Source organism: Balaenoptera musculus, chromosome 14 (assembly GCF_009873245.2).
Source record: "Balaenoptera musculus isolate JJ_BM4_2016_0621 chromosome 14, mBalMus1.pri.v3, whole genome shotgun sequence".
Taxonomy (NCBI): Eukaryota; Metazoa; Chordata; class Mammalia; order Artiodactyla; family Balaenopteridae; genus Balaenoptera; species Balaenoptera musculus.
In genome coordinates this window covers 15,681,193-15,706,652 of record NC_045798.1, presented here as the reverse complement: position 1 = coordinate 15,706,652, position 25,460 = coordinate 15,681,193, and the positions used below count along the sequence as shown (strand labels likewise).

The window sequence follows — 25,460 nt, the reverse complement described above, 5'->3', positions numbered from 1 at the left end:
TTATCCGTTCACCTATTGATGAACATTTGGGTTATTTCCAGTTTTGGGCTAGTACAAATAAAATTTGTATAAACATATACTTTCATTTCTCTTGAGTAAATACCTAGGAGTAGAATGTCTCAGTGGTATGGATAGTAGGTGTATGTTTAACTTTTTAAAAAACTGCCAAACTGTTTTCCAAATTGGTTGTACCACTTTAGATTTCCACCAGAAGTGTACAAGAGTTCCATCTCTTTTCCTCCTCACCAACACTTGATATGATTAGTCTTTTCCATTTTAACCATTCTAATGTGTGCATAGTGGTATTAGTTTTGTGATTTTAATTTGCACTTCCCTAATGACTAATGATGTTGAATGTCTTCTTTTGTAATTTTGCCATTCGTATAACCTCTTTGTTAAAGTGTCTGTTCAAATACTTTGTCCATTTAAAAATTGGGTCCTTTATCTTCTTGTTATTAAGTTTTCTAAGCTTTTTGTCATGTGTTGTAGATAAAAGTCCTCTGCTGGAGACACATTTTGCACGTATTTTTCTTGGTCTATGACTTGCATTTTCTTTTTCATAACAGAGTCTTGAAGAGGAAAAGTTTTTTATTGTGATGAAGTCTGTTTTGTTTATTTGTTTCGAAGTAGGGAGGGTTGTTGGAGAATTCCCTTATTTTCTAGCAATCCTAGGGTCTTTTGGAATATTTAGTGCACTCATATTCTTGAAGCAAAAGTCCCTATTTACTACTTCTACCTAAAACCTCCTCTAGTTCTACAAGTTTTATAGTTTTGAAGACATTATTGAACTCTGTTGGTTTCCTTTTTGAAAGGAAACTTCTAGTTTCCAAGCCCTTCCCATGATGTCCTCTTGAAGCCAGCCTTACTTGGCAGACAATATTCCATTAGCCAAAAATTGTCTCTGTAAGATAAACAGTTGCCTGAAGGTGAATGGGGTAAAATATTTATTTTATTTAAGAAATGTCAGTTAATTAAAACCCATCAGAGTTTACTTTAGTCGATATGAAGCCAAACAATTTGCCTTACAATTAAATTAGAATTATTCAAACAGTCTGCATGCAGTTTCATTCAAGTGCTTCTGGGCTCCTGTGAAACATCTTGGCATTCTGAATGCATCCAGCTGGCTTGACTGCTACTGCATTTTCTTCAGATGTTAAAATTATTTTCCAATAAATGCTAATGGGTGAATTATAGTCATCACACATGCTATCTAGTCTGCAGCAGTGATGATGTGCTAATGCAGACGCTTCAAATGTCTTTCTCCAATAAATTAAGAAATCTAGTCTTAATTAACTGCTGGCTAGCCAGATACACTTCACTGCCTTTGTGATTTCTCTCAGTCTCCTTGAATCTGACGATGGTGTTTGGAACACAGTTGTGGTTGTGTTTGAAAGAAGCGAGTGTATCTGTTTCTTGCATCGGTAGGACAGGGCTTCAGCTGTCTATGTTGTTGATACGTGTGGAGAAATGCTGGTCTCCGATAGTTGATACTTCTCTATAGTTTTCAAGTCTGCAAGCCTGAGAGTGCCAGAGATCAGAGGTGGAAACTGAGGCACAAAGAGGAGATGTGACCTGCCTATGGTAGCATGTCTAGTAAGTGGAGAGGCTGGTCTCCTTTTTAGAATGGAAGGACTTGCTTCCCCAAACTGGGGCACTGCGAGTTCTGCTTTTGGATGATCCAGTCACGGTTCAGGGCTCATTGCCTACCTCAATGTGCTCCTTATCCCCCAGTGTTTGAAACAACAGAAACCAAGAATGATGGTGGCCCTGTTATCATTAAGTGATTCCTTTTTAGTGCCAAAAAACATTATTCAAATACATAAATGATCAGATTGGTTAATTAATAAGCTGAACTGATGGGTCATTTTAATCAAGGCTGTGGCTCATACAACCCTACGTTGCTGCAGCCTTGTTTTAGATGTGCTGGAATAAGATAATAATGACTGATAAGAAATGGAAGTAGGTCACTGTGATTTAAACAGAACTGTGCGGTTGTGGCATCCAGACAGTGTTTACATTGTTGAGAGATTATTTTCCCCTAACTTTATTCATTTTGTTCTTTCTCTCCTTTCTTTGCCTTCCTTCAGTGATAAAGAACAGTGAGTATTTTGTAATACTTTTATTTTTCTACAGACTGAATTTTATCTCTTTTCTGATTAAAGTGGCTTGTCCCTAAAGAGAGATGGTTCAAAAAGGAACTAGCATGTTTTACATATCTAAAAACAAATTCCAGTTGTTAAAAAAAAACACATACCCCTCTTGAGAAAGAAAAATAGGAAATTTCAAAAAAAAAAATCTTGATAAAAGGTTGGAAAATATTCCTTAGGGGAGCCCTCAGTTTAATTTTTGTTAGCAATTCGTGGGGTTCAGCAAGCTTATTAACCACCGTGTGCCTCTGTTTCTGCACCAGTTTGCCTGGGAACACTGTTTGTAGATAAAGAAAATATTAACTCACATGACTACTATCATTAATCAAAGATGCTGATGAGCAGAACAGAGCTTGTGGGAAGTTATGTGCTGTATACATGGTCTCTGTCACCTCATGGAAGGTCAGCCTGATTTCCCAGTGAAATGCCTTTGACTCAGAGGTCCTATCTTTGCTCATAACTTTTGTTTTAAATTGGATTCATTTCCTAAATATGCATGACAGATTGGATGCTGGGTCCAACAAATGAACAGTCAGGCTGCAAAGCAGATGGGGCTTTGGTTGTGTGTACACATTGGGAAACTATGGGAGGTCATTTTTACCTTCCCCTTGATGGGGAAGTTTTCACAGAGCCACAGCCAGAGCGCTGAGTCTAGCCTCAGAACACCCAGGTCTGAGTCCTGCTCTGGGACTCAATGTCAGTCTGGCCTTGGGGCACTGCCCTTCACCTCCTTGAGCCCTGGCCATAATGTGGTTATGTTAACCCTGCCCTTCCACCTTCACTGGGAGGTGGTACGGTCATATGAGATGCATGGGAAAGCTTTGTAAACCGTAAAGCACCAAAATCAGAGGAAGGTGTGGATCACAACCTTGCTTTACCCTTGTGTGTATTTTATATATATATATATATATATATATATATATATATATATATATATATATATATATATACCTTGTATGTATACATTGTGTGTGCATGCATATATGTACGGTGTGTGTTCTACAGTCTCTGTGTTGGCTGGTAAAATTCTGGTCTTTTTATGAATATTGTGAGCATATCATTCAGACATGCTAGGGAGAGATGCTGAGATGTTGTGCGATTATAAATATGAACATCACAAGAGAGAAGTTCATGACTTCAGAGGGTCCCAAGTGCTTCAGGCTTCCTGAATGCTGAAAGCTGAAAGGTAGGGTGTATGTCCATCCTCCTTCCCTCCCTCCTTCATCCTCTCCTTCCTCTCCTCTCCTCTTCCCTTTCTCCCTCCCTCCCTCCCTCCCTTCCTTCATTAACAAACACATATCATGCGCTGTGCTAAGCACCAAGAATACAAGGTTAGCCAAAGTCTGAGTGGATGTCTAGAAGGGTTTACAAACAAATAAATAGTCAGTCACCAACAAATACACTTTATAGTGCAAGGAGCTATAATAGCAGAATCACAGGGGCCAAGGGAGCACAATGATGGGCACCTAACCAGACTTTGGGGTCATGATGGGAGAGCTTCCTGGAAGAAGTAATGTGTAAGCTGAGACCATGTAAAGGAGGTACAAGATAGAGAAGAGACAGAGGAGTTCCAGGTAAGGGAACAGCATGTGCAAAGTCCAAATAGGAGAGAGAGCATGGGATTTTAGAAAAGCTGAATGGCACTCAGTCTGGCTTAAAAGATTACCAGGAGCCCGAGATCCCCTTAGCTTTCTGAAGGGAGTCGGGAAACCACAGCATCCTTTTGGCACCCTCTTTAGTCTGTTAGGGGTAAATTTCATCCAAAAGGGCCTTTTTACCAGCAGGGCTTATGTAAACTGTTCTGTGGTATGGATGCTCCTCCTTCCACAGCCTCCCCTTCAGGATTCATTAAAGTCTCATTCGCTGAGCTGTAAAGAGACTTCCTGCTGACACCTGCTTCGGTCAGCATCCTGGGGGAAGGGAGGGGATACGAAGAAAGGAAAGAAAAAGGATTCATTTTCTGCACACCACCGCTGTTTAATGCTTCAGAGCCTTCGTGCCCTGACAGCATTTCCATCATCCCACTCCTTTTGGGAGTTATAATATATTAATAGAGACATCCGGTGGGTATTTATTATGTGACTGTTGTGTGCATGAAATGAAGAATCAAGGTGGGAGGCAGGAAGGAGCTGGGAATCTGCCCTTTGCAGTATTTTAGGGGGAAACATCTGTGAGGGGCTTCCACCTACAGTCAGGACTAATTTCCTTTTGTGTTAGAGGCCACTGGTGCTGGTTTGTTGGGAGAGTTCCTTCTGACCATCTCTAGATGCACCTAAACAAGTACATTCAGGTCACAGATGAAGCACGTCCAGAATGCTGGTGTCTCGAGCCTCTGACCATATTCTCCCCACACAAGAGAATTTCTTGGCAATTCTCTTCCCTCTTCTGAGTGTCAAGCCTCTGGAAGATGAACAGGTCAACTGCAGTCATCTTTAGACTTCTGTTAGCAGCAAAGTTCTTTCTTTGAATACTATTTTATTCAGAAGCTAAATATATAAGATAGGTAAAGAGTGGCGATGGATGAAGATCTGTCATGGCTGAAAGCATTAAACATACCATGGTGCAACTGTAAGTTAAAATAATACCAAACTGTAAAGTAAATGTAGAGAGTTTAACAAGCTTCACTTTTTTGTTGCCACAGTAGATAGCGTATCAGTTATCTTTTGCTGTGTAACAAACCACCTTAAAACTCAGTGGGATAGAAAAATGATGATTTATTCTCAGGGACCTGGGCTCAGCTGGTGGCTCTGCTGATCTTGGCTGGGCTTGCTCATGTATCAAAGGGTTGTCTGATCTAGGATGGCTGTGGCTGGAATGACTCAGCTCTGATCCACATGCCTCTCATCCTCCAACAGGCGGTCCTAAGCTTTTTGTCATGGTGATGACAGAGAGTAAGAGAGTAAGTAGAAACACACAAGGCTTTTGCAGGCTTAGCCCCGGATGGCACAACATCTCTCCCCTGTGTTTTATTGGCCAAAGTAGGCCATAAGTCCAAGCAGGATTCAGGGGGTAGGGAGAAAGACCCTGACCTTTTGGTGAGATCAATTTCAAAGTCACATGGCAAAGGGCATGGATACTTAGAAGGGTGAAGTATTGAGGTCACCAATGTAATAAACTATATCTCATGATTTTATTAAATATCAAATATTAAATTCTTAAAAAATTTTTTTCTCTCACTCTCTTTGTTTTTAAACTGGCATCCTTGCTTTGCTAGTGTTGGGAACCCAGCATTGCCATCTGGGCCGAAATGAGGATGGAGGGCCTGGTTCCCTGCCCACTCTGTCCCTCTATGACCCACTCACCTGCAGCCCTTTGAGATCCCTCCAGGGAACTACAGACAATAGTTTGAAAACCATGGCTTAGACAGTTTGGGGAAATAGGAGGCAGGTGCCCTTTGATGATTCTCCAGGAAGCATTGTCCTAGGTATGTGAATGAGAGCAGAGATGGGCCAGCCCTCTTCGCCCTGTCTCAGCCAGTAAGCCAGGGGTCTCTCCTCATGCAGCTACTGAGGGTCAGGAGTAGCCTCTGAAGGTCCCGGCAGGAAACAGACATGAAATCATTCCCACTTAACAGATCTGGAAACTGACATTCAGAGTGGCTCAGGGCCCTAGTACACACTGCTAATAAGCCACAGGTCCAGGATTCCAATCTTAAACCCCGCCAGGTCAAGGAGGGCTCAAGTTGGTACACAGTAGGCCCTCTGGGTATTTACTGGACTCGATACAATGCTCTGAGTCACTTGTCCAAGGAAGCAACACTTCGATCTCCACCTTTGGTTTTTAACGAGATCCCAACACTGGACTCTGGTCTTAAGGACGTGGAGCTGGAATCCTGTGCCCAGAGGCCCTTGGCAAGGGTGTCACCGTCCTGTCACAGGAGAATTCTCAAGGCCCCCATGCTCACAGTGTTCTCCAGCCCAGAGGAGGCCCAGACAAGCCCATTTTCTCCCTTGAGAGCAAAGGCTTTGGTTTGAAAAACCATCTCATTTCCCTCTGTTTACTTTTGGGATTAAAACATGAAAATCCACAGGAGGCTTGCGAGTCCCCACTGAGGCCAATCAGTGACATTTTCAAACACTAGATGAACTGTTTGTCAACTGCGTGTTTTTGAGCAGAGGATGGGGGTCTGCAGAGGTGCCGGCAGCCTCTAGCAGGCCTTCTGCTCATCTGCAGATGGAGACAATTGTCCTCGGCAGGCCTCTTGTGGACCCCCATTCCTGCTTATCTTTCTGCAGTCGTGCATTTCCTGTGCATTCTGATCCCAGCGAGTTGTGTGGTGGGGTGAGAGGCATTGGCTTCAGGTCTGACCCATGGCTGACCGTACCCATGACCAGATTGTGAGCTGTGGGAATGTGCCCTTGAAAGGGTCTCCACTGGGTATGAGGCCCAGCATCTCACCTGTGCTCTGTCTTGGTCACTGAGCTACTTTGTAGAGGCAGGAAATAAATGGAGGGGGTGATCAGAAGAGAATGAAGGAAGAAAAGAAGGGATGAAGGAAGGAAGAATAGGGGCAGTTGAGGCATCCATTTCCACAGAAAACCAGAGGGACCTGGGGAGGTGGCTGGATGAAGTTATAACTAAGGCTCTTTGGGAAGGATGGGTGGTCTTCATTATGCAGGAGTCCAATGTATCCTTTACAATTAATGGGAAGAAACATCAGGCTGAGGGATATTAGCACACTGTAAGGAAGATCTTTCCAACAGAACGGCATAGACTCCTAATGAGAGAGTGAGGTCTTCATCACAGGGAGCATTCAAGCAAGGCTGGAAAGACCCCTGTAGGGAGGCTGTGCCAGATGGGCTTTCAGGTGATCCTCAATGGCCCTCCCCTCCTGGCGTTCATGCCTTTGTGTAAGCTCCTCGCCTTGAGTGCGTGCAGGACCTGGGATGTGTTTCTAACCTGTAGAATACGACAAACGGGATGGAACATCACCCTTGTGATTACATCATGTTATATAAGACCCTGTCTCATTTGACCGGAGCTTGAGAGTCACCTTGTATACTTGATGAAGGAAGTGGCCCACAGGATGAAGTTGGAGAAGTCTGCTTGGTTAGGAATTGCAGGCTGCCTCCAAGACATGGAGGTGACTTCCTGCTAATAGCCAACAAAAAGCTGGGGTCCTAGGTCACATGGCTGCCAGGAAATGAATTCTGCCAATAACTCAAATTTGCCTGGAAGCTGATTCTTCCCCAGAAAGGCCCAAGATGAGAACCCAACCCAGCCGACAACTGATTGCAGCCTTGTGAGATGCTGAGCAGAGGACCCAGCTAAGCTGTGCCTGGACTTCTGACATGGAAACTGTGAGATAATAAATGTGTGTTGTGTAAAGCCCCTAAGTTTGTAATAACTTGTTATGTAGCAATCGAAAATGAACACAGACACTATCGCTGGGGCTTTGTGCCACCCTGTCTCTATCCTCCAGCTGGGCTGATTTTTCCAGTTATCTAATGCTGCAGAACAAATCATATCAAATGTAGTGGCTTAAACAACAGAAACTACTTATTACCTCTTGCAGTTTTTGTTGGTAGATATTTGAGAGTGGCTTGGCTGGGTGGGTCTGGCACAGTTGTAGTCTTATGTCAGCTGGGGCTGCAGCCATATAAGGGCTCGACAAGGGCTAGAGGATCACACAGCTGGCACGTTTGGTGCTGGCTGTTGGCAGGGGGCCTCAATTCCTCTCCACAGGGATGTTTGAGTATCCTCATGACATGGCATCTGACTTCCCCTAGACTGCATGATCCAAGACACCAAGGTAGAAGTTGCAATGTCTTTTGTGACCTAGCCTTGGAAGTCACCCACGGTCACTTCCATTGTATTTAGCTGGTCACACAGGACCAGCTGGGATTCAGTGTGGGAGGGGATGACACAGGGAGGGTGTGAATACCAGGAGGCAGAGATCCTTGGCGAGCATCTTGTAGGCTGGCTACCATATTGATCTTCCTTCACCTCCTCAGGCACACTGTCCACTCTCTCAACTCCAGGTCTCTGCAAAGACCATTCCTCTGTCAGGCTCAGTTTCTTCCTCTGCCTTCCTCTCACCAACTCTAGTTTATCTCTGAGGTCTCAGTAGGAGCCAGCCATACCTTTCTGCAGCCTGGAGCTTATGTAATTTAGGAGAGCCCTCTTCAAAATAAAGAAGACAAAAATATCTCTCTTTTACAAAATTTTCAGGACAGATGATCATTACGAGGGCTCTTCCCAGGGCCTTGGAAGGTGCCTGTGCTAGCAAAGGTCCCAAATTTAAGCTCCACCAGCATCACAGTAAATCCTCTTCAGGGTCTCAGAGTAGATATCACTCCCTCAAGGCACTCTCCTTGGTCCCCTAGACTAAGTGACTTCTGTTGCTTCAGTCTTGCTGTGGGTCACACTTATAATCAGACATTTATCATCCCTTTTGGCCATAAGGTATTGTGTCTTATTCAAAAACTCTTTCTGTGCTTACTCTCAGACACTATTCTAAATGCCATTGACATAATAGTGACCCAGACCCAGACAAGGTCCCTGTCCTCCTGGAATCCTACGTTCAGGTGGGGGGAGAGAGGCAACAAACAGGTAAACAACAAACTTCGTTTAAAAGATAATTTCAGTTAGTGATGGATACAAGTGAACCTGGGCAATGAGAGCTCAGGGAAGACCTCTCTGAAAGGCTGACATTTGAGCTGAGACCTGAATGATGAGAAGGAGGAGATCTGGGGAGATGAGTGTTCCTGGAAGCCGGGACAGCAAGTGCAAAAGCCCTGAAACAAAAACAAGGTTTCAGTGTTCAAGATTGAGCAGGGAGGCCAGTACAGCTGGAGTGTAGTGAGAAGGGGCGAAAAGGATGGAGAGTCAGGTAAAGCACAGATCGGGTAGGACTTTGCAGATGGGCAAGAAACTGAGTCTTACTTTTATTAAGGTAAAATTCACTTAACATGCAATTAACCGTTTTAAAGTGCACACTTCAGTGGCATTTAGCACATTCACCACATTGTGCAACCACCACCTCTGTGTAGTCCTGGGTTTTATTCTAAATCAATGAGAAGCCATTGGAGGGTTCAGGGAAGGGGATTTGAGTATGTTTAGCGTTTGTTCATCCCCAGAGGCCCCTGATCCAAAGCAAGATGTGTTTCCACCAGAATTTCCCCAGGCTACCCCCTCCTTCCCTTTCTCGCAACAAGACTTGCCCCCAAGACATCTGCTTCCATTGCTTTCAAACTCTTCCTTCTGTGCTCTTCTGAACAAACCAGCTAAGGTGGGAGGATGGAAGAAGAGGCGGGAGCAGGGAGGAAGATGGGGCCTTTAATTTCCAACTTTGAGAGCCAAAAGGCAATTTCATGCCTGCTGACGTGATTAGAGCAGTGGAAGTAATAGAGGCTGGCAGCTAATGGGGTGCTGGCTCCAGGGTATTCACAGTTACTGATTTTTCCCCCAACAGGGACAAGAATTTCTAGTGGTGTTGAAGCCTGCATTCCACTTGGGCGATGCACCTCAGTGCCCTGGGGTGTGGACCATGTTACTAGTGGAGAGGATGATACTTTGCCATAGACCACAGCGTTAGCTCTCTACCCAGCAGCCTCTGATCCTCTGCAGCGTTCAGTTCTCTCCGTACTGTGGAGGTTAAGTGTGCAGGCTGCCCAGGTCCGAATTCCACCTCTGCCACTTCCCAGCCATGTGACCTTGGGCAAGTGGTCTAATGTCTCCTCACCAGAAAATAGACAGTAACAGTCCTGCCTTGTAGAAATGTTGTGAGGATTAAATGAGATAATGTGGGCATCCAGTAGGTGCTACATCAGTATTTGCTTTTTGTATTTTAAAAAAAAGATCAAGGAGAGCACAGGATGGAACTCAAAATGCTATAGGAGCTTTGGAGGCAGGAGAGCTAGATGTTTATGTGAAATCAAGAGATTTTTATAAAACTAGTTGACCACTAGTTTAAACTTTTTTTTAAGGACTCTGTGGCCTACACCAAATGTATTTGTGCCAGACAGGGGCTGGCGTCAACCTGGGATCCAGGGCTTCAGACTAGCCTCCCAGAACTGTTTCCACTCCTGCTGTAGAAGTCTACCATTTAGATTCTTTTCCTGAGAACACCATTATCCTCCAGGTTTCCATGAACTTCCTGCACATGCTACTTCCAGAGTGTCTGCCATGTGCTAAGCACTTAATAAGCTCATCAGAACCTTATGAGGGAGGTATGTGTGTCCTGTTGTACAGATGAGCAAACTGAGGCTCTGAGAGATTGGATTCTTTTGCCCAGGGTCTCCCAGCAAGGATTTGAACTGAAGTTTACCAGACTCCAGGAGCTAGAGCCTAACCACCACTCTGCAACTGCTGACTTTGTCTGCAGCCTCACACCTTCCTATATTACCTTTCAGGCTCCAGACAGGATGGTCCGTTCACCCCAGTGGTCAGCCAGACAGACAAAGGAAGCAGGAAGAGCTGACAGATGAGGAGAAGGAAATCATCAACAGGGTGATTGCTCGTGCTGAGAAGATGGAAGAGATGGAGCAGGAGCGAATCGGGTGAGGCCTGATGCTTCCCATCCGTTCTGAGAGCCAGTGAGGGCCAGGAGGCTCTGCTGCTCAGGGCGGGTGTGCTGTGGTGGGGCAGGGCTGCCTTCGGGGTTTGTGATCTGTGATGTACCAAGCCACCCACTCAGGCAGAACTGGAATCCTTGATGTATGAGGTGGGAGAGCTGGAAGACAGAAAAGAGAACAGGGGAGAGAGTGGGCTGGGGGCTGGCTGGGGAGGGGGCTTCTGGGCTGGGGGTGCATTAAAGATGGAGAAGGAGGGATCTTCTGAGAGGGGGATGAGAGATTGTCTCTGAAGGCTGGAGACGTGTGTGTGAGCACAGGTGTCATACCCATTCCAGCTGCATAGGAATATGTTCTAGAGACATTGGCCATGCAGATGCCAGAACGATAGCTGAGGGTGAGGTAAGGGGGAGGAAGTGTATGTCAAAGAGACAGTATGTGAAAGAGCATATCTGAAACGAATTATATGAGAGAATTGGAGAAATCCATCCTGAAGGGAGGCCAGCACGAGAGCGAGGTAGCAGAGGTTGGGTCTGGACTCTAAGAACTCGGCTTCCATCCCAGCTCCCCCGCTTGCCGGCTGTGGATCCTGGGCCATGTTGCTTCACCCTCTGAGCCTCAGTTTGCTCACTTGTAGAATGCGAGAAATAAAAGGAATAGTCCCACAGGATTGTTGTAAGGAGTAAGTGAAATGATGCTTGTATGGTTCCTGGACCAGGCCTGGTCATACTTCATGTTTAATGAATGGTAGGAGGAAGGGAAAAAGTGGGGTTTGGAGGGCAAAGGTAACAAAAAACATGTATGGGATGTAAGAAGGTGTGTGTGTCAGAGCATCAGTGAGCCAGGACAGTGTTAGAGAGAGAGGGAGGGCTCTGTGCCTGGGCTTGGGAAGGGTGGAGTGGGGAAGTGAAAGGGGAGGAGTGTCTGGGAGAAGAGGAGAGTGAGCGTATGTATGGAGGAGGGGGGCTCTTGGCGTGGGTGGAAACTTCCACTGCCAGGATGCAGGGAGGCCACCAAGGGGTCCTCTAAGACTGAACCTCAAATGGGAAATGGGAGGAGCTGCTGAGATGCCACCCCCTCCCCAGACCTTTCTTCCAAGGGGCAGCCTTTGCCAACTGCTTACAACTGGTTTGGGCACTGGGGTGCCCTTTCATCTCCCTACCCAGCCACTCAGTGGGGGGTTAACAAGATTCTTGGATGGAAAATGATGCTGTGAACACACAGGAAGTGGGTGCCTTTGATTTGAGCCTCTGCAGATCATTTTATTCAGAGTGGGCTGGGGAGATCAGAGGTGCCATTGACAAATGACAAATAGCCTGGCACAGGCGGAGTCAGCTTTGTGCTCGGCCCTCCGTCAGGTTCCTCAGTAGGTTGCTAAAGGGATGGGTCTTGAGGGGTCTGCTTATGGGGTTGAGTTTTTATTTTGCTTTTTAAAAGATACGTCAGGAGTGAGGAGTTGTCCAGGTGGGAGGTCTGTGAGCATGTGTGTATGTGAGTGTGGGAGTGTGTGTGTGTGTGTTCACTTCAACCAACAAGGAGCCTCAGCCTTGCAGGAAGGAAGAATATAGATGTTAAATTCTTGCTTGGAAGCAAGAACTTCCAGCCTTTTTCCTGTGGAGCACTTTCCACTAGCTAACTTTGAATTTTATACATTGATTATATCTCTCTCCCCGTTAGATTATAAGATTCCTGAGTGTAGAGATTTTTGCCTGTTTTGTTTGCCACAGAATCCCCAGTCCTAGTACATAGTAGGTGTTCAGTAAAGTATTTGGTGAGTGAGTGAGTGAACATGGTAGACAGTGCTGCCCCCCAATTTCTTTCTGCATCTCCTGTGACCAAGAGGCTGGAGAGCTTAGAATTTTGTAGTCCAGGGTCCATATTCCCAGGGAAGACACTATGATTGGCTGCTGCCTTATGTTTATATCAGATTCTATCCCTGTTAACTGTGGCCAGAGGTGCTGGCTACATTGTGCAAGCGTGGCCACTAGGCTGCCTTTGGGTGTAAAGTTAAGGGGATCTCTGTGGACTGAGCAGATTCTGGCTTGAACATTCTAGAACAGGGCTGATGGGTTCCCTGCCTTGTCCCCCATGTCCTGCCACATTGCCTGACCTGGTGACATGGTGGGAGAGCACAGTGGTTAATCCCTGGGACCCCAGAGTCAGAGAGACCTGGCTTCAAATTCCAGCTCTGCCACTTATTCCCTGTGTGACCTTAGATAAGGCACTTTACCTCCCCCTCAGTTTCCTCAGCTGCAAAATGGGGATAACATTAGCACACATGTCTCGGGGAGTGTTTAATTCACATGCAAAGGATTATCGTGGTGCCTGGCACAGAGCGCATGCTCAGTTAATGGGGACAATCATTAATGACAAATTTGCTGAGGAAACTTGTTTTTTTACACTGGCCAAGGTCTCCGTTCTAGAATCATGCCCGAGACTCCTGTTTGGCAAGCCCCTGGCTTCCCCTGAAGGAGATTTCAGAGCCTTCCAGGGAAGCTGGGGCCAAGCCCATGGTGACAGAGTGTCCCTTTGCTGAGAGAGTATCTTTTCTGCCGGAACGGGGAGGGTAGTCCTAGAGGACTCTGGCTGAGGCCGTTTCCCCCGCTCCCTTCCAGCTGCCAGCCCTTGCTGGTAGCATCGCCAGAGGCAAGCCCATGCTATTTGTGTCTTATGACCTTGAACCTGCCCTCATTCCTGTTCTACTCACACTTCCTTGGGAGAGGATCAGAGTGAAGTCAGATGAAAGGAGAGAGACACATCAGACACGGATCGAGGCTGAAAACGGGGCGCCATCAGGGCTCCCCCTCCAGAACCTGAGGCTCAGTTAATGAGCCTTGGGGGCTTCAGTTCCCCACTTGTCCGATGAGGCGGGTCAGTCTGAGTCTCAGGATCCTTCCTGATCTGACTCTACAGTATTTGGGGGTGTCTGGTGGAGGACCCTGTACCCTGTTGTTGGCTGCACCTCTCAGAGCAAATGAGCTCCTTCTGGCTCTTCTAACTGTTAAAACTGCAGATGTAGTTATGTCCCCTTCTGGGTCTAGACACCAGCTCTGTGATGCTGAGTTTTCTTTTCTATTACCGAACAGTCATCTGGGAGACAAGTGAAGTCATCGTTTACATAATAAACAATCATTATAAATGGGTACCATTTATTGATTGAGCACTTACTATGTGCCAAACATCAAACCTAAAAACTTGATATGGATTTAACTCATTAACTGCTCCTCTCAACCCTATCAAGTAGGTGCTATTTTGCAGGTGAGGAAACTGAGGCTTAGAAAGGTTAGGTCACTTGTCCAAGGTCACACAGAGCTAAGATATATGTCCCTGTCTGGCTGACTCTCAGAACCTATGTTCTAAACTATTAGATGTCTTTCCTGAAGGCATGGCCTCAAATTCTTAGACTTTGCAGGACATGGAAATTTTTAAAGCTCAGGTTTGGAGGGGACATTTGGGGAGCTAGAAGCTAGAATCCCTTCTGTGCTGGCCCAGTGATTCCTTCCCAGTGATCTTATTAACCTGTTTGTACCTCCAAAGCTGCCAGAACTGGTCTCCATGGTCCTAAGGCCATGGAGAGTTCCCTGGGAGAATCACCCTAAGGCGTCCCAGGAGGTGCTGCCGCCTCCCTGGGGCAGTTTTGCTAGAGTTTGCTGCCCCAGGGAGCACCAGATGATGCAGTGGACAGAGTTGGTTCTCACCTTGGAGCCTCTGCTTTTGCCCAAGGCGGTGTCTAAACCTTCACTGAGTGGTAACTCAGCCCACAACCAAGCTCTGCTCTCTTCAGCACCCCCAGAAGGAGAGATGATGGTCAGAAGGGAAACTCATTAAAGAGCCTCATTTTGCCCCACCTCCCTTATTCAAGGCTAAGTGGGATCTCAGAATTTATTTTGCATGACCTGACTGCTGTAGACTTTCTATACTAGTTAGGACACTTGGCTTGCAAGAAAAGGAATTAGTTCCAGCTAGGTTGTTTCAGTTATCTATCATTGCATAACAAACCACCCAAAACTTACTGACTACAAGCATCAATAGTATACTCTTTTTCATAATTCTGTGGGTTAAGAATTTAGGCAGGGCTCTGCTAGGTTGATTTTTGCTCCATGTGGCATAGCCTGGGGTCACTCACTCAACTGCATTCAGTGGGTGGCTGGGTTGGACTGGAAGGGCCAGGAAAGCTCCAAACCTTTGTCTGTGCCTCAGTGCACTCTGCATGGCCCCTCTCTCTCCACGGAATCTTTCCGTATTCAGTAGTCTGGCCCGAGTCCTTTAGATGGCAGCTGACTCCCAAGAGAGCAAGGATGGAAGTCTCCAGTATTCTTAACAGCTAGGTCTGGAACTGGTAGGGCATCGCTCCACTGCAATCTATTGGAGAGGAGAAATAGATCCCATCTCCTCCTGCAAGAATGACTTATGCATCCAGGGAAGGAAGATGTTAATGGTGGTCATCTTTGGAGACTCTACCCCATTAGGCAAAAGGGGAATTTAATATAAGGATTCAGAGGTATCTCAAGGGATCCAAGGGCAGGAACACAGCCTAGTCTCATGAAAGGTCTGCTTCTCATCCCACATCTTAGAAAATATAATCTCATACTATACCTTCCTAGTTGTTATATTTCTTCTTAGTCCTAATTCCAAATTCCCCGGGAAGGAACTCTGATTGGTCCAGGTCACCCTGAGTGCCGCTCCTCATCCAATCAGCTGTGGCCAGAGGTGCCAGGCTATACAAACAAGGCTGCTGAGTGCTACTCTAGAGAGTGCAAAGGGCCTTTGTAAATTGAACAGACACCCAGGGGGTGTCCATAGGACTTTTAAAACATATTAAATATGGAATTAAACATTTGTCTGGGGAAATTTGTGTGTGCGGGTTTTGTTTTTGTTTTGTTTCCCAGTGGTAGGTTCCTCCATGTCTTTATCATATTTCTTTCTATCCAGAGCCTCTCAAAGACATTTACTCATATATTCTGCCTGCAAGGGGATAGGCAGCTTGGTGGCTTCCATTCGAGGTCATCATCCCTCAACAGATGGGCCCAAAGAAGTAATTAGGATTTGTCATTAACCTTGGTGTCCAGACACTGTGATAGAGGAGGAAGTGAAAGAGACACAGAGAGACCTGTCGTTGACAGAATCTGTTGGGTTGCTATCACCTCCCCATCCCAGTTCCACCATCCCCTATAGTTTTGGCACAGAATTTTTCCAAAATGTGGACAGGGGGAGAAGTGAGTAATAATGCTTGGAATTTGCTACATCTAATTAGGTAGGCATCTTTCCTATGGTTTGACAAGCTGACAGTAAACCAGGTCATAGTCTCCTCTTTCTAAAGGAAGATTCCCCTACCGCCCCACCACTTTTTTTTTTTTTTGACTTGGAGTCCTAGACATTCTGTGGGTAGAACTCAGGGGTTCTGGGGCATCCTGATATTATAGACATAGTTATCCATGTGTCTGTGTGCTTTTTTTTTTTTAATAAATTTATTTTTTTTTAATTTTACTTTTGGCTGCGTTGGGTCTTCGTTGCTGCACGCGGGCTTTTCTCTAGTGGCGAGTGGGGACTACTCTTCGTTGCGGTGCGCGGGCTTCTCATTGCGGTGGCTTCTCTTGTTGCGGAGCTTGGGCTTTAGGTGTGCGGGCTTCAGTAGTTGTGGCACGCGGGCTCTAGAGCGCAGGCTCAGTAGTTGTGGTGCACAGGCTTAGTTGCTTCGTGGCATGTGGGATCTTCCCAGACCAGGGCTTGAACACATGTCCCCTGCATTGTCAGGTGGATTCTTAACCACTGTGCCACCAGGGAAGTCCCTGTGTGCATTTTTAAGAAGAAATATTCATAGATTTCATCAGGTTTGGGGGGACTCTGAACCGCCCCCCCCATGTTGAGAACCACTGAGTAGTACCTCAGTTTTCTCAGGGATTGGGTCGATGCCTTCTCATGTCCATCCAGCCTTAATAATTTATGGAATCTGTTTGCACAAAATGAAAACGAAGTCTTCTTAATTCCTTAAGCAGCCCAGTGCCTGGCATAAAAGAGAAAGCAAATGAATACATATTGGATGAATTCTAAACCCAACTGACTAAGCCTCTCATTGAATGTTTTTAACCTCAGGGTTTCCTGGACCTTATCTATAAAATGGACCATGTGGTCTCCAAGTCCCTCTAGCCCAAGGTTCCTGAACCTTGACACTGTTTACATTTGGAGACAGATAATTCTTTGTGGTGGGTGCTGTCCTGTGCACCATAGGATTTTTTAGCAGCATCTCTGGCTCCCACCAACTAGGTGCCTGTAGTAACCGGGTCTGTTACCAAGCTGTGACAACCCAAAATGTCTCCAGACATTGCCACATGCCCCCTGAGGGGCAAAATCACCCACTGTTGAGAACCACTGCTCTAGCCTTTTTGTTGAGTGGCTCAAGAAAGGAAGAAGAAACAAATGAGAATTTCCCTGCAACCACACTCAACTTCTAGAGAAATAATAATACCCCACCCTTACAAAGCACCATGTGTTTGCACTGTACTCAAAGCTTTATGTAGATTCATCTATGTAACCCTCACAACAACCCTATGCATTAAGCCACATTATTATCATTCCCATTTTACAGATGAGGCAACTGAGGCACAGAGTGGTTGAGCAACTTGCCCAGGGTCACACGGTTAATAAGCAATACAACTGGGATTACAAACCCAGGCTGGCTGGCTCCAGGATTAAAGTCCTATTCTGCTATTCTATAGAAAGATAAACATTTATAGCCAAGCATTGTATTAGGAACTTTCAAATATGTTGCATTTCCTTTAATCCCTATTATGTTCTCTCAGAGAGACAGTCTATTGTCTTTGCTTCACAGATGAGATTATTGAAGTTCATGGAGGTTAAGACACTTGCCCAGGGGCACACAGGTTTTACATGGCCAAACCAGACTTTGAATCTGTCTTTCCACATTATCCTATTGCCTTTTGGCAGTGCAGGTAGGGATGGCAATTGACAAATGACTTCAGAGTTTCAGGGAAGTCAATAATTTACAGGGTGTCTCATATTTACTCAGGTTAATTGGTTCAGTCTCATACTTCTTCCTACCATAGGACAGTTCACCCCTCTCCACCACAATGACCCTTGTCCCCTGTGGGCCTCAGCAGCACATTCTCTCAACTCTACTCTCCACAACAGAAAAGGGCAGGTGGAGGGGTTAGAAAGAGCCCCAACTATAAGCACTGAAATGAAACAAAGGCTTCATTCTTCCAAAGCGGGTAATAGCATCTGGGTAGCTAGACCTAGCCTCTGATCCCATCTCTGCCACTTGCCAGCTGTGTGCCTTTGGTAAGTGACTCCCTGTCAATGTGCCTCAGTTTCCCCATCTGTAAAATGGGAGTGAATAATAGAACTGATCTCACAGGTTGTATGACTTAAGGAAAACCATGCACATGGAATGCTTAGCACAGCTCCTGATAACTGTTGCTATTATTGGGTTTAAATGACCCAGCTCCTTGCCTGACTGACTACATTAGCCCAGTGGAGCCGTCTAGCTGTCTTTCTCTCTTGGCTCCAACTCTGACCCAGGGTGACCCGCTTCCCCAAAGTGCTGAGGTCCAGACAGGAATCCCATTCACCAATCCATCAAGGAGAGAGATTACGATCAATGGCTCCCCAGGTAGTGACGGTAATAAACAACAGTGGGAATTAATGAGTCTGAACTGCACACACCCTGCGTGCCAGCCGCGTGGCTTCATGACAGAGCAACTTAGTCATTTAAGGACAGGTTCCCGAGAGACCCTGGCATTGGAGTCTCAGACCACCCCCCTTCAGAGCAGCCATGTCCCTGTTCACAGCTGATGGCCCAATCTAGACTTCAGAAAATGCCGAGTTTAATAAACTTAATGGTAACATCCACTTGGCAATTAGGGTGATGGGAAAAGCAGCATGATTCTGGAATTAATGGTGTGTGTGTGTGAGAAAGAGAGAGAGAAGTTGAGAGACAGAGATAGAGACAGAGGGACAACATGACATCCACTCTCCTACTCTGCTGCATTTTACAAACCATTGTGTAATCATGCTCAATCACGGCTCTAACGCAGCTGCTCTGGCTTCATACCATCAGTGATGGAACCCCAGCTTTTCACCATTTCCCTCACCAATTCAGGAACCGGCACATAAAGCCATCACACCTTCACTGGCAGGGTGTCCTCAGCTCTGCAGCTCGCCACGTTAAGCCCACTTCCAGGAGCAATTGTACATCCATTAGCCTTCTCTTCAGCATTCATCAAGACACTGCAGCAATACTGGTTTGAAAGCTCAAAAGCAGTTGCCTGAATGTTTCCGAGGCCAGTTTGAACTTTTTTGAGGGAGCCTGGGCTTAACAAGTAAGCACTGTCTGATCTGCATTTGGCTTATATCCTTGTCTGCAGAAGGCAGCCAACTAGGGCTTGGCTCCCTGCAAGAGCGGAGTGTGTACAGCCGTGTGTGTGAAAGTGTGTTCTGTACATGGGTGCTGATCATGCACCTGTTCCTGTGTGGGTACATGTGCCATCCGTGTATGTATTTAGAGATGGGCACACGAGTCCTGTCAGTTTCTAGTCACTGCAGCCCCTTTAAAAGCTTTAGAAAGACGGATTTCATGGGCAGATTTTAGCACCCTCGTTATATAGGAAAAAAATGTGAGTATAGGGAGCTATAAAAGCCACAAATTTCCAGAAGAAATAATTAGCAGCAATCATGACTGAGTAGTTACCATGTTCTGGGCATTTTACAAACACTCTCATTTTTTTTTTTTAATTTTTTTTTTTAACATCTTTACTGGAGTATAATTGCTTTGCAATGGTGTGTTAGTTTCTGCTTTATAACAAAGTAAATCAGCTATACATGTACATATATCCCCATATCTCTTCCCTCTTACGTCTCCCACCCTCCCTATCCCACCCCTCTAGGTGGTCACAAAGCACAGAGCTGATCTCCCTGTGCTATGCGGCTGCTTGCCACTAGCTATCTATTTTACATTTGGTAGTGTATATATGTCCATGCCACTCTCTCACTTCGTCCCAGTTTACCCTTCCCCCTCCCCGTGTCCTCAAGTCCATTCTCTAGTAGGTCTGTGTCTTTATTCCCATCTTGCCCCTAGGTTCTTCATGACCATTTAACTCTCATTTTATCTTTGCAACAATCCTAGGAAACAAGGACTTTGTTTTCCCTAATTTACACATGAAAAACAGAGGCTCAGAAAGGGTAAGTAACTTTCTTGAGGTCACAGAGCTAGGAAGTAGCAAAGTCCAAATATGGACCCAGGCAAGGTCACTCCAGAATGGACACCCCAACACACCTGCATCATAAGTGCCTTGTGGGACTTCCCTGGCAGTCCAGTGGTTAAGACACTGTGCTTCCAATGCAGGGGGCGCAGGATCGATCCCTGGTCAGAAAGCTAAGATCCCACATGCTGTGCGGTGTGGCCAAAAATTAAAAAAAAAAATAAGTGCCTCGTATTTCTAAATTCTGAAAGTGTGTGTGCGTGCAGGTGTGCATGTGTGTGTGTATGTGTGGAGAGTCTATGTTTTCCTGGGGTTGTACTTGGAGAGGGTGTTTAGAACCTCACAGAGTCCAAAGCCTGATCTGTCTGACATCCACAGCAAGGCAGGGAGGAATTGCCCAAACCTTGCTCTGGAGAGGAGGACTGGAATCTGATTTGGACCTGAATCAGGTGGAAATAGAACCTGGGTGGCAGATGGGGCAGGAATGTGGGTGTGCTGGGTAGAATAATGCCCTCCCCCACCACAAAGATGTTCACATCCTAATCCCTGGAACCTGTGAATATGTTATCTTACATGGCCAAAGGGACTCTGCAGCCATGATTAAGAATCTTGAGATGGGGAGATGATCCTGGATTACCCAATGTAATCACACGGGTCCTTATAGGAGGGAGGCGGGAGAGTCAGAGTCACAGCAAGATTGAAAAATGCTACACGGCTGGATCGAGGATGGAGGAAGGGGCCACAAGCCAAGGAAAGTGGGGCAGCTTCTAGAAACTAGAAAAGGCAAGGGAACAGATTTTCCCCTTGAGCTTCCAGAAAGAACACAGCCCTGCCTGCCAACACCTCGACTAAGTGAAACCCATGTCAGATATCTAATATCTAGAACTATTAAGATAGTAAATAATATATGTTGTCGTAAGCCACTAAGTTGTAATTTGTTACAGCAACACTGGGAAGCTAACACACAGAGTGACTCCTTGAAGCTGGCTAGCGTGCAATGGCATCTCTCACGGCCTTCCTGCTAGTGTACACTTTCACCACCACTGAGTTAGACCCACTTGGGGCAGTCTTGTAGTTTCAAGAGACCTGGTCCAGCCCCATGTGTAGACAAAGTCCAGGGACCTGCCTGCCTCATTCGACCTGGAACCACTGCGGCATTTGAAACTCTCACTGCTCCGAGCCTCCCAAGGACTCCATTCATATGTCCATATGTTGTCTCAAAATGGGGGAAGTTGAGTCTTCTCTACTTAAAGCCCTTTCATGCTGTCCCATCACTCTTAGACTCAAGACCCTGCATGGAGTGGCCGCTGCCCACCCTCCAGCCTCATCTTCTACTGTCCAGCCCACCAGCCCTGCTAAGCCTCTCAAGTCCCTTGCACATGCTGTTCCCTCTTCTTCCAGTGCCTTTCCTCACCCTCTTTACTGGGCCAGCTCCTCTTTATCCTCAGGTCTCAGCTCAACAGTCACTTCCTCTGAGGCCCCATCTTACTGTTCATGTCCCTCTCTGTGAGTTCTCATAGCTTCCCATACTTGTCCTTCAGAGCACGTACTCCAAGTGTAATTGTGATGATCGATGTGATCATTTAAATAACGTCTGAGTCCCCAACTAGAATGCCAGCTCCATGATGGCAGGCACCTCATTTGTTTTGCCCCGCCTTGGGTCCTCACTGTCTACTGTCACATGGTAGGTTCTCCATAAATATTTGTCAAATGAATGAGTAGACCATCTGCATCTATTTGGACAGCAAGGTCAGAGCAACTTGGGAATCCACTTCCCACCCCCTCTAGAGGTCATCTGTTGGTGCTCAGAGGAGGGGACATAACCTTTCTGGTGCCTCCGGGAGCATCCTGGGAAATGGGAGATGCCCACCCAGCTTCACTGAGTAACCGTCACCTCCCCTTAAGCACCCAGCCTGGTGATATATGGGTTTCCTGGACTGAGGTGCAAGTAGGAGTCATAAAGTTAATCAGACGTGTAAAGACATAACTAGAGAGTGACAGCCACTTATAGTGTCCAGCTAATTGGGCCCTTAATGTGGAGACATTAGACAGACAAACAAAAGTATCCTGCCAATGCAGACAGGTCTTCTCGTAGTCATTGAAGGTCCTTCAGTTTCAAAACACAAGGGGAAATCTTGATGTTTCAGCCTCAGCATCTGAGAATCCCTGAATGTTGCCCATGGCAGGAAGCTTGAGGTGCGTCTCATCTAACCCCTCACATTATTGTCTGGGAAGAGGGCATGCAGAGAACAAAGCCTTTTCAAGGTCATTGACTGGATAAGAGGTAGGATTCAAAGCCATGACTTTTAACCCTTGGCTTACATGTTCTCTATCTTCAAAAATGCACTTTATTGTCTAATGTAACGCATGTTTCTTGTAGAAAGTTAAGGAAGTATGAGGAGTCCAGGTAATTGGTGCTTTAGGAAAGGGGGTAGCAGAAGCTTTATAGAAGGAAATAAATATTGCTCATAATCCCACCACCTGGTGATAATCCCTGTGAATATTTCGGTGTGTCTCCTTTCTAATTTTTTTTTGTCCAGTGCACACCATGAAGATATTCAGATGAGCATCTTCCAAACCCAACCTCATATCGTGATCACAATTCTACATCCTGGGTTTGGGGTTTTTTTTCCCCCACTTAACATAATAAGGAGAGCATTTTCTCATGGGATTTCTCCCACTGTTTCCTTCCTTACTGAAACATTTCTCAAAGTGTGGCCAGGAATTCACCAGCATCAGGATCGTATAGGGAGTCACTTCAAAATGCACACGCTCTGGATCCACCCCAGTCCCATAGAATCATTGTCTGAATGTTGAACACTCTCCCCAGGTGATCTAGATGGACCATACATTTTGGAAACATCCCGCCATGCCGTGGCTCTCAACAGGACTGCATGCTGAAATGCTGGTATCCGGGCGTGACCAGATCCATAGCTGAGGAGTTTTAGAGCTGGGGCCCCAGGCGTTGGTATTTTTAAAAAATTCTTTCTGGGTCATTAACATGGGTTGAGGGTTGCCGGCATCTTTCATAATGCACATAGGTCTCTCCTGCCAAGACTGGTAACAACAAACATTCCTTATGGGGTGAAGAAACTGAAATGTTTTATCACCAGGATAAAGACCCATCTGTGACTCATGGTCTTCCATGACATAGTTTGGACTTAACTTCCTGCAAAGTTTTATTTCCAAGTTTATGCTACTTGGCTGTTGGGGCCCTCCGTGTTGAGGCCCTAGCATTCGGGGCTGCAGAGAGGATGTCCAAAAGGGCGGGCTACAGGAACCCCCCGCTCATCTTGATCTTTGAGCAGAGAAGGAAGGTCTGCCCATCCCCACTCCACTTCCTTCTCTCTTTATTGGTCTGGACTGAATTCATAAATAACAAGGGTCTCTACGCTGAGAGATGTGAATAATGATCTTCAATCTGTTGTTTTTCCATGCCATTTGCTGCCACTGATAGAAGCTAATGAGACGCTCCCGGTACAGTGCGTGTTAATGGGGGCTGTTGGAGTTGAGGATCGAATGGTGGAAGGAACAGGCATCTTGGTAAGGATGCTAGACTGTGGGTTTGCAAGAGGTGGGTGACTCCACACCCTTATTTTCCAAGAGGAGACAAGTAAGCCTCGTAGGTTTCCTGAGCAAAGTACACTGCAGTTTAGAATTGGGTCATCTATCCCATGCTCTCTTCCTGAGCTGGGTGGGCAAAGCTTGACTTGAGGCAGGAGGCCATGAGGGGACTTCATGGAAAGCAAAGGTGGTTTACTGACACAGAGAACGAGATTCTAGCCCAGGCTGAGTGACCCAAGTGACTCTGTGCCTTGGGACCCCCATTGATAGAGTGAGAAGAACAAAATCTAACCGCTTTCTGGCTAGATCAGTCCATGAAGGAGAAAATAGGTGAGAACAAAGGTGTGTGCCAAAAAAAGAGAGAAAAAGAAAATATATATCACTGTGCAATTTCCATCCCCTGCCTCTGTTAGCTTACCTCATTGTCTCAATGCTATGGCATTGAAAGGCAACCTGAAATTCATCTGCTCCAGATGACTTCAAACTGTTTCTTTAAACAGTGGAACCAACTTTCCAAAGGAAATCTAATTCAACAGCTCAAACAAATGAAAGAGATAAATGCAGACATGCTCTGGATTAAATGGGATTTTTTGGCTCCTCAGAATCACTCCCACCATGCCACTATAGTGGGTGGCCCCAAAATGGTCTCTAAAGAACCCCTGGGGTGCCATAAAGCACAATTTGACAACCACCAATTTAGCCCAACACCTTCTCTTTTACAGATGAGGAAACTGAAGCCCAGAGAGGCAAAATTCAGGGCTAAAATCCAGATTTCTCAACCCTATGTTGAGGATTCTTGAGGGGAACAAGATGATGGCACAGCTGTTGGGTGTCTTGTCCCGACCTCTGAGAAGTCAGAGGCAGGTGAGATAGAAGCAGCTGGGGTGACTGCATGTGTGCAACTTGGTACCTACCAGTGATGGAGGGTCCCTTGGTGTGGGCAAGGCAGGGGAATCGAGCAGGGTGGAGGTTGGACTGTTCAAGAATGTCCCCATGGCTCTGCTTGGCAGTAGTGGCAGCGAGGTCTGATTAAGAACAGGAACTATAGCTGATTCATTTTGCTGTACAGTAGAAACTAACACAACATTGTAAAGCAACTATATTCCAATAAAAATTAATTTTAAAAAAAAAGAAGAAGAAGAAGAACAGGCACTCGAGAGCCAGACTGCCTGGGTCTGAGTCCAGGCTTTCTCCACCTCCCCGCTGTGTGACTTGGGTACCTCACTTAACCTCTCTGTGCTTCACTTTTCTCATTTGGAAAATGGGGACAAGAACAGTCTTTAGCTTATAGTGCTGCTGGAAGGATTCATTAAGAAAATCCATGTGGATTGCTTATCTCTGTGCCTGGCACATTGAAATTGCTCAGCAGACACTGGCTACTGGTGTTCTGAGACTGAGGACTGGGCGCTCCTGGTTTGTGCTGCCTCCCATCATCCTGTAAAAGCAATTTCTAGGGAAAATGCGGGGAGGGTTGGGGTAGAGGAAGAGGAGGAGGAGGAAGAGAAGAGCATGCTGCCTTTGGTTCTGCACATCCTGCCTCTCGAAGCAGCTCTGTCCGATCTGGGTCACAGCAGGCGCTAGAGCCTACAGGCTGCCTTTGGCTCCTCCTTGGGCTCCTCTGTTGAATGGAACACAAAGGGAGAAGCTGCTGTTTATAACACAGCGAGTAGCGTGCTTTGAGGGGATGGCAGGAGCAAGGAGGGCCTGTGGGGAGAGTCAGCATCAGGTGGCGGCCAGCAGGTCTGCCAGGGACTTTCTGGAGCCTGTGATACCCAAGTCCCATCAGAGTGCTTCTCATGCCTGTGGTGTCCACAGCTGAGAGCCAGTGCGTGGAGGGGTGGGCAGGGTCCGGCTCCATCTGGGTCCACTGGCTGTGGCTGGAACAGGAACAATAAGGTTCTGTTTGAGGAAAAAGCAAAGAGGTGACTTCAGGCTGGTGGGAAGGGTCAAAAACAACCCACCTGAGATCGAAGCAGGATGCCCCCACAGGTGTAGTCATTATGTGTAGCCTTGCTATT

General features: G+C 46.2%; 1 protein-coding gene across 3 annotated transcripts in view; it reads left to right on the top strand.

Moving 5' to 3' along the window:
* The window catches only part of RPH3A (rabphilin 3A), a 95,944-nt gene that overhangs the window by 35,998 nt on the left and 34,486 nt on the right, over positions 1-25,460 (top strand). For all 3 annotated transcript variants that reach the window (XM_036824092.1, XM_036824091.1, XM_036824090.1), the window contains 2 exons: positions 2,088-2,099; positions 10,502-10,648. In XM_036824092.1, the coding sequence (XP_036679987.1) occupies positions 2,088-2,099; positions 10,502-10,648 (159 nt within the window). The remainder of the gene's footprint in view (positions 1-2,087; positions 2,100-10,501; positions 10,649-25,460) is intronic.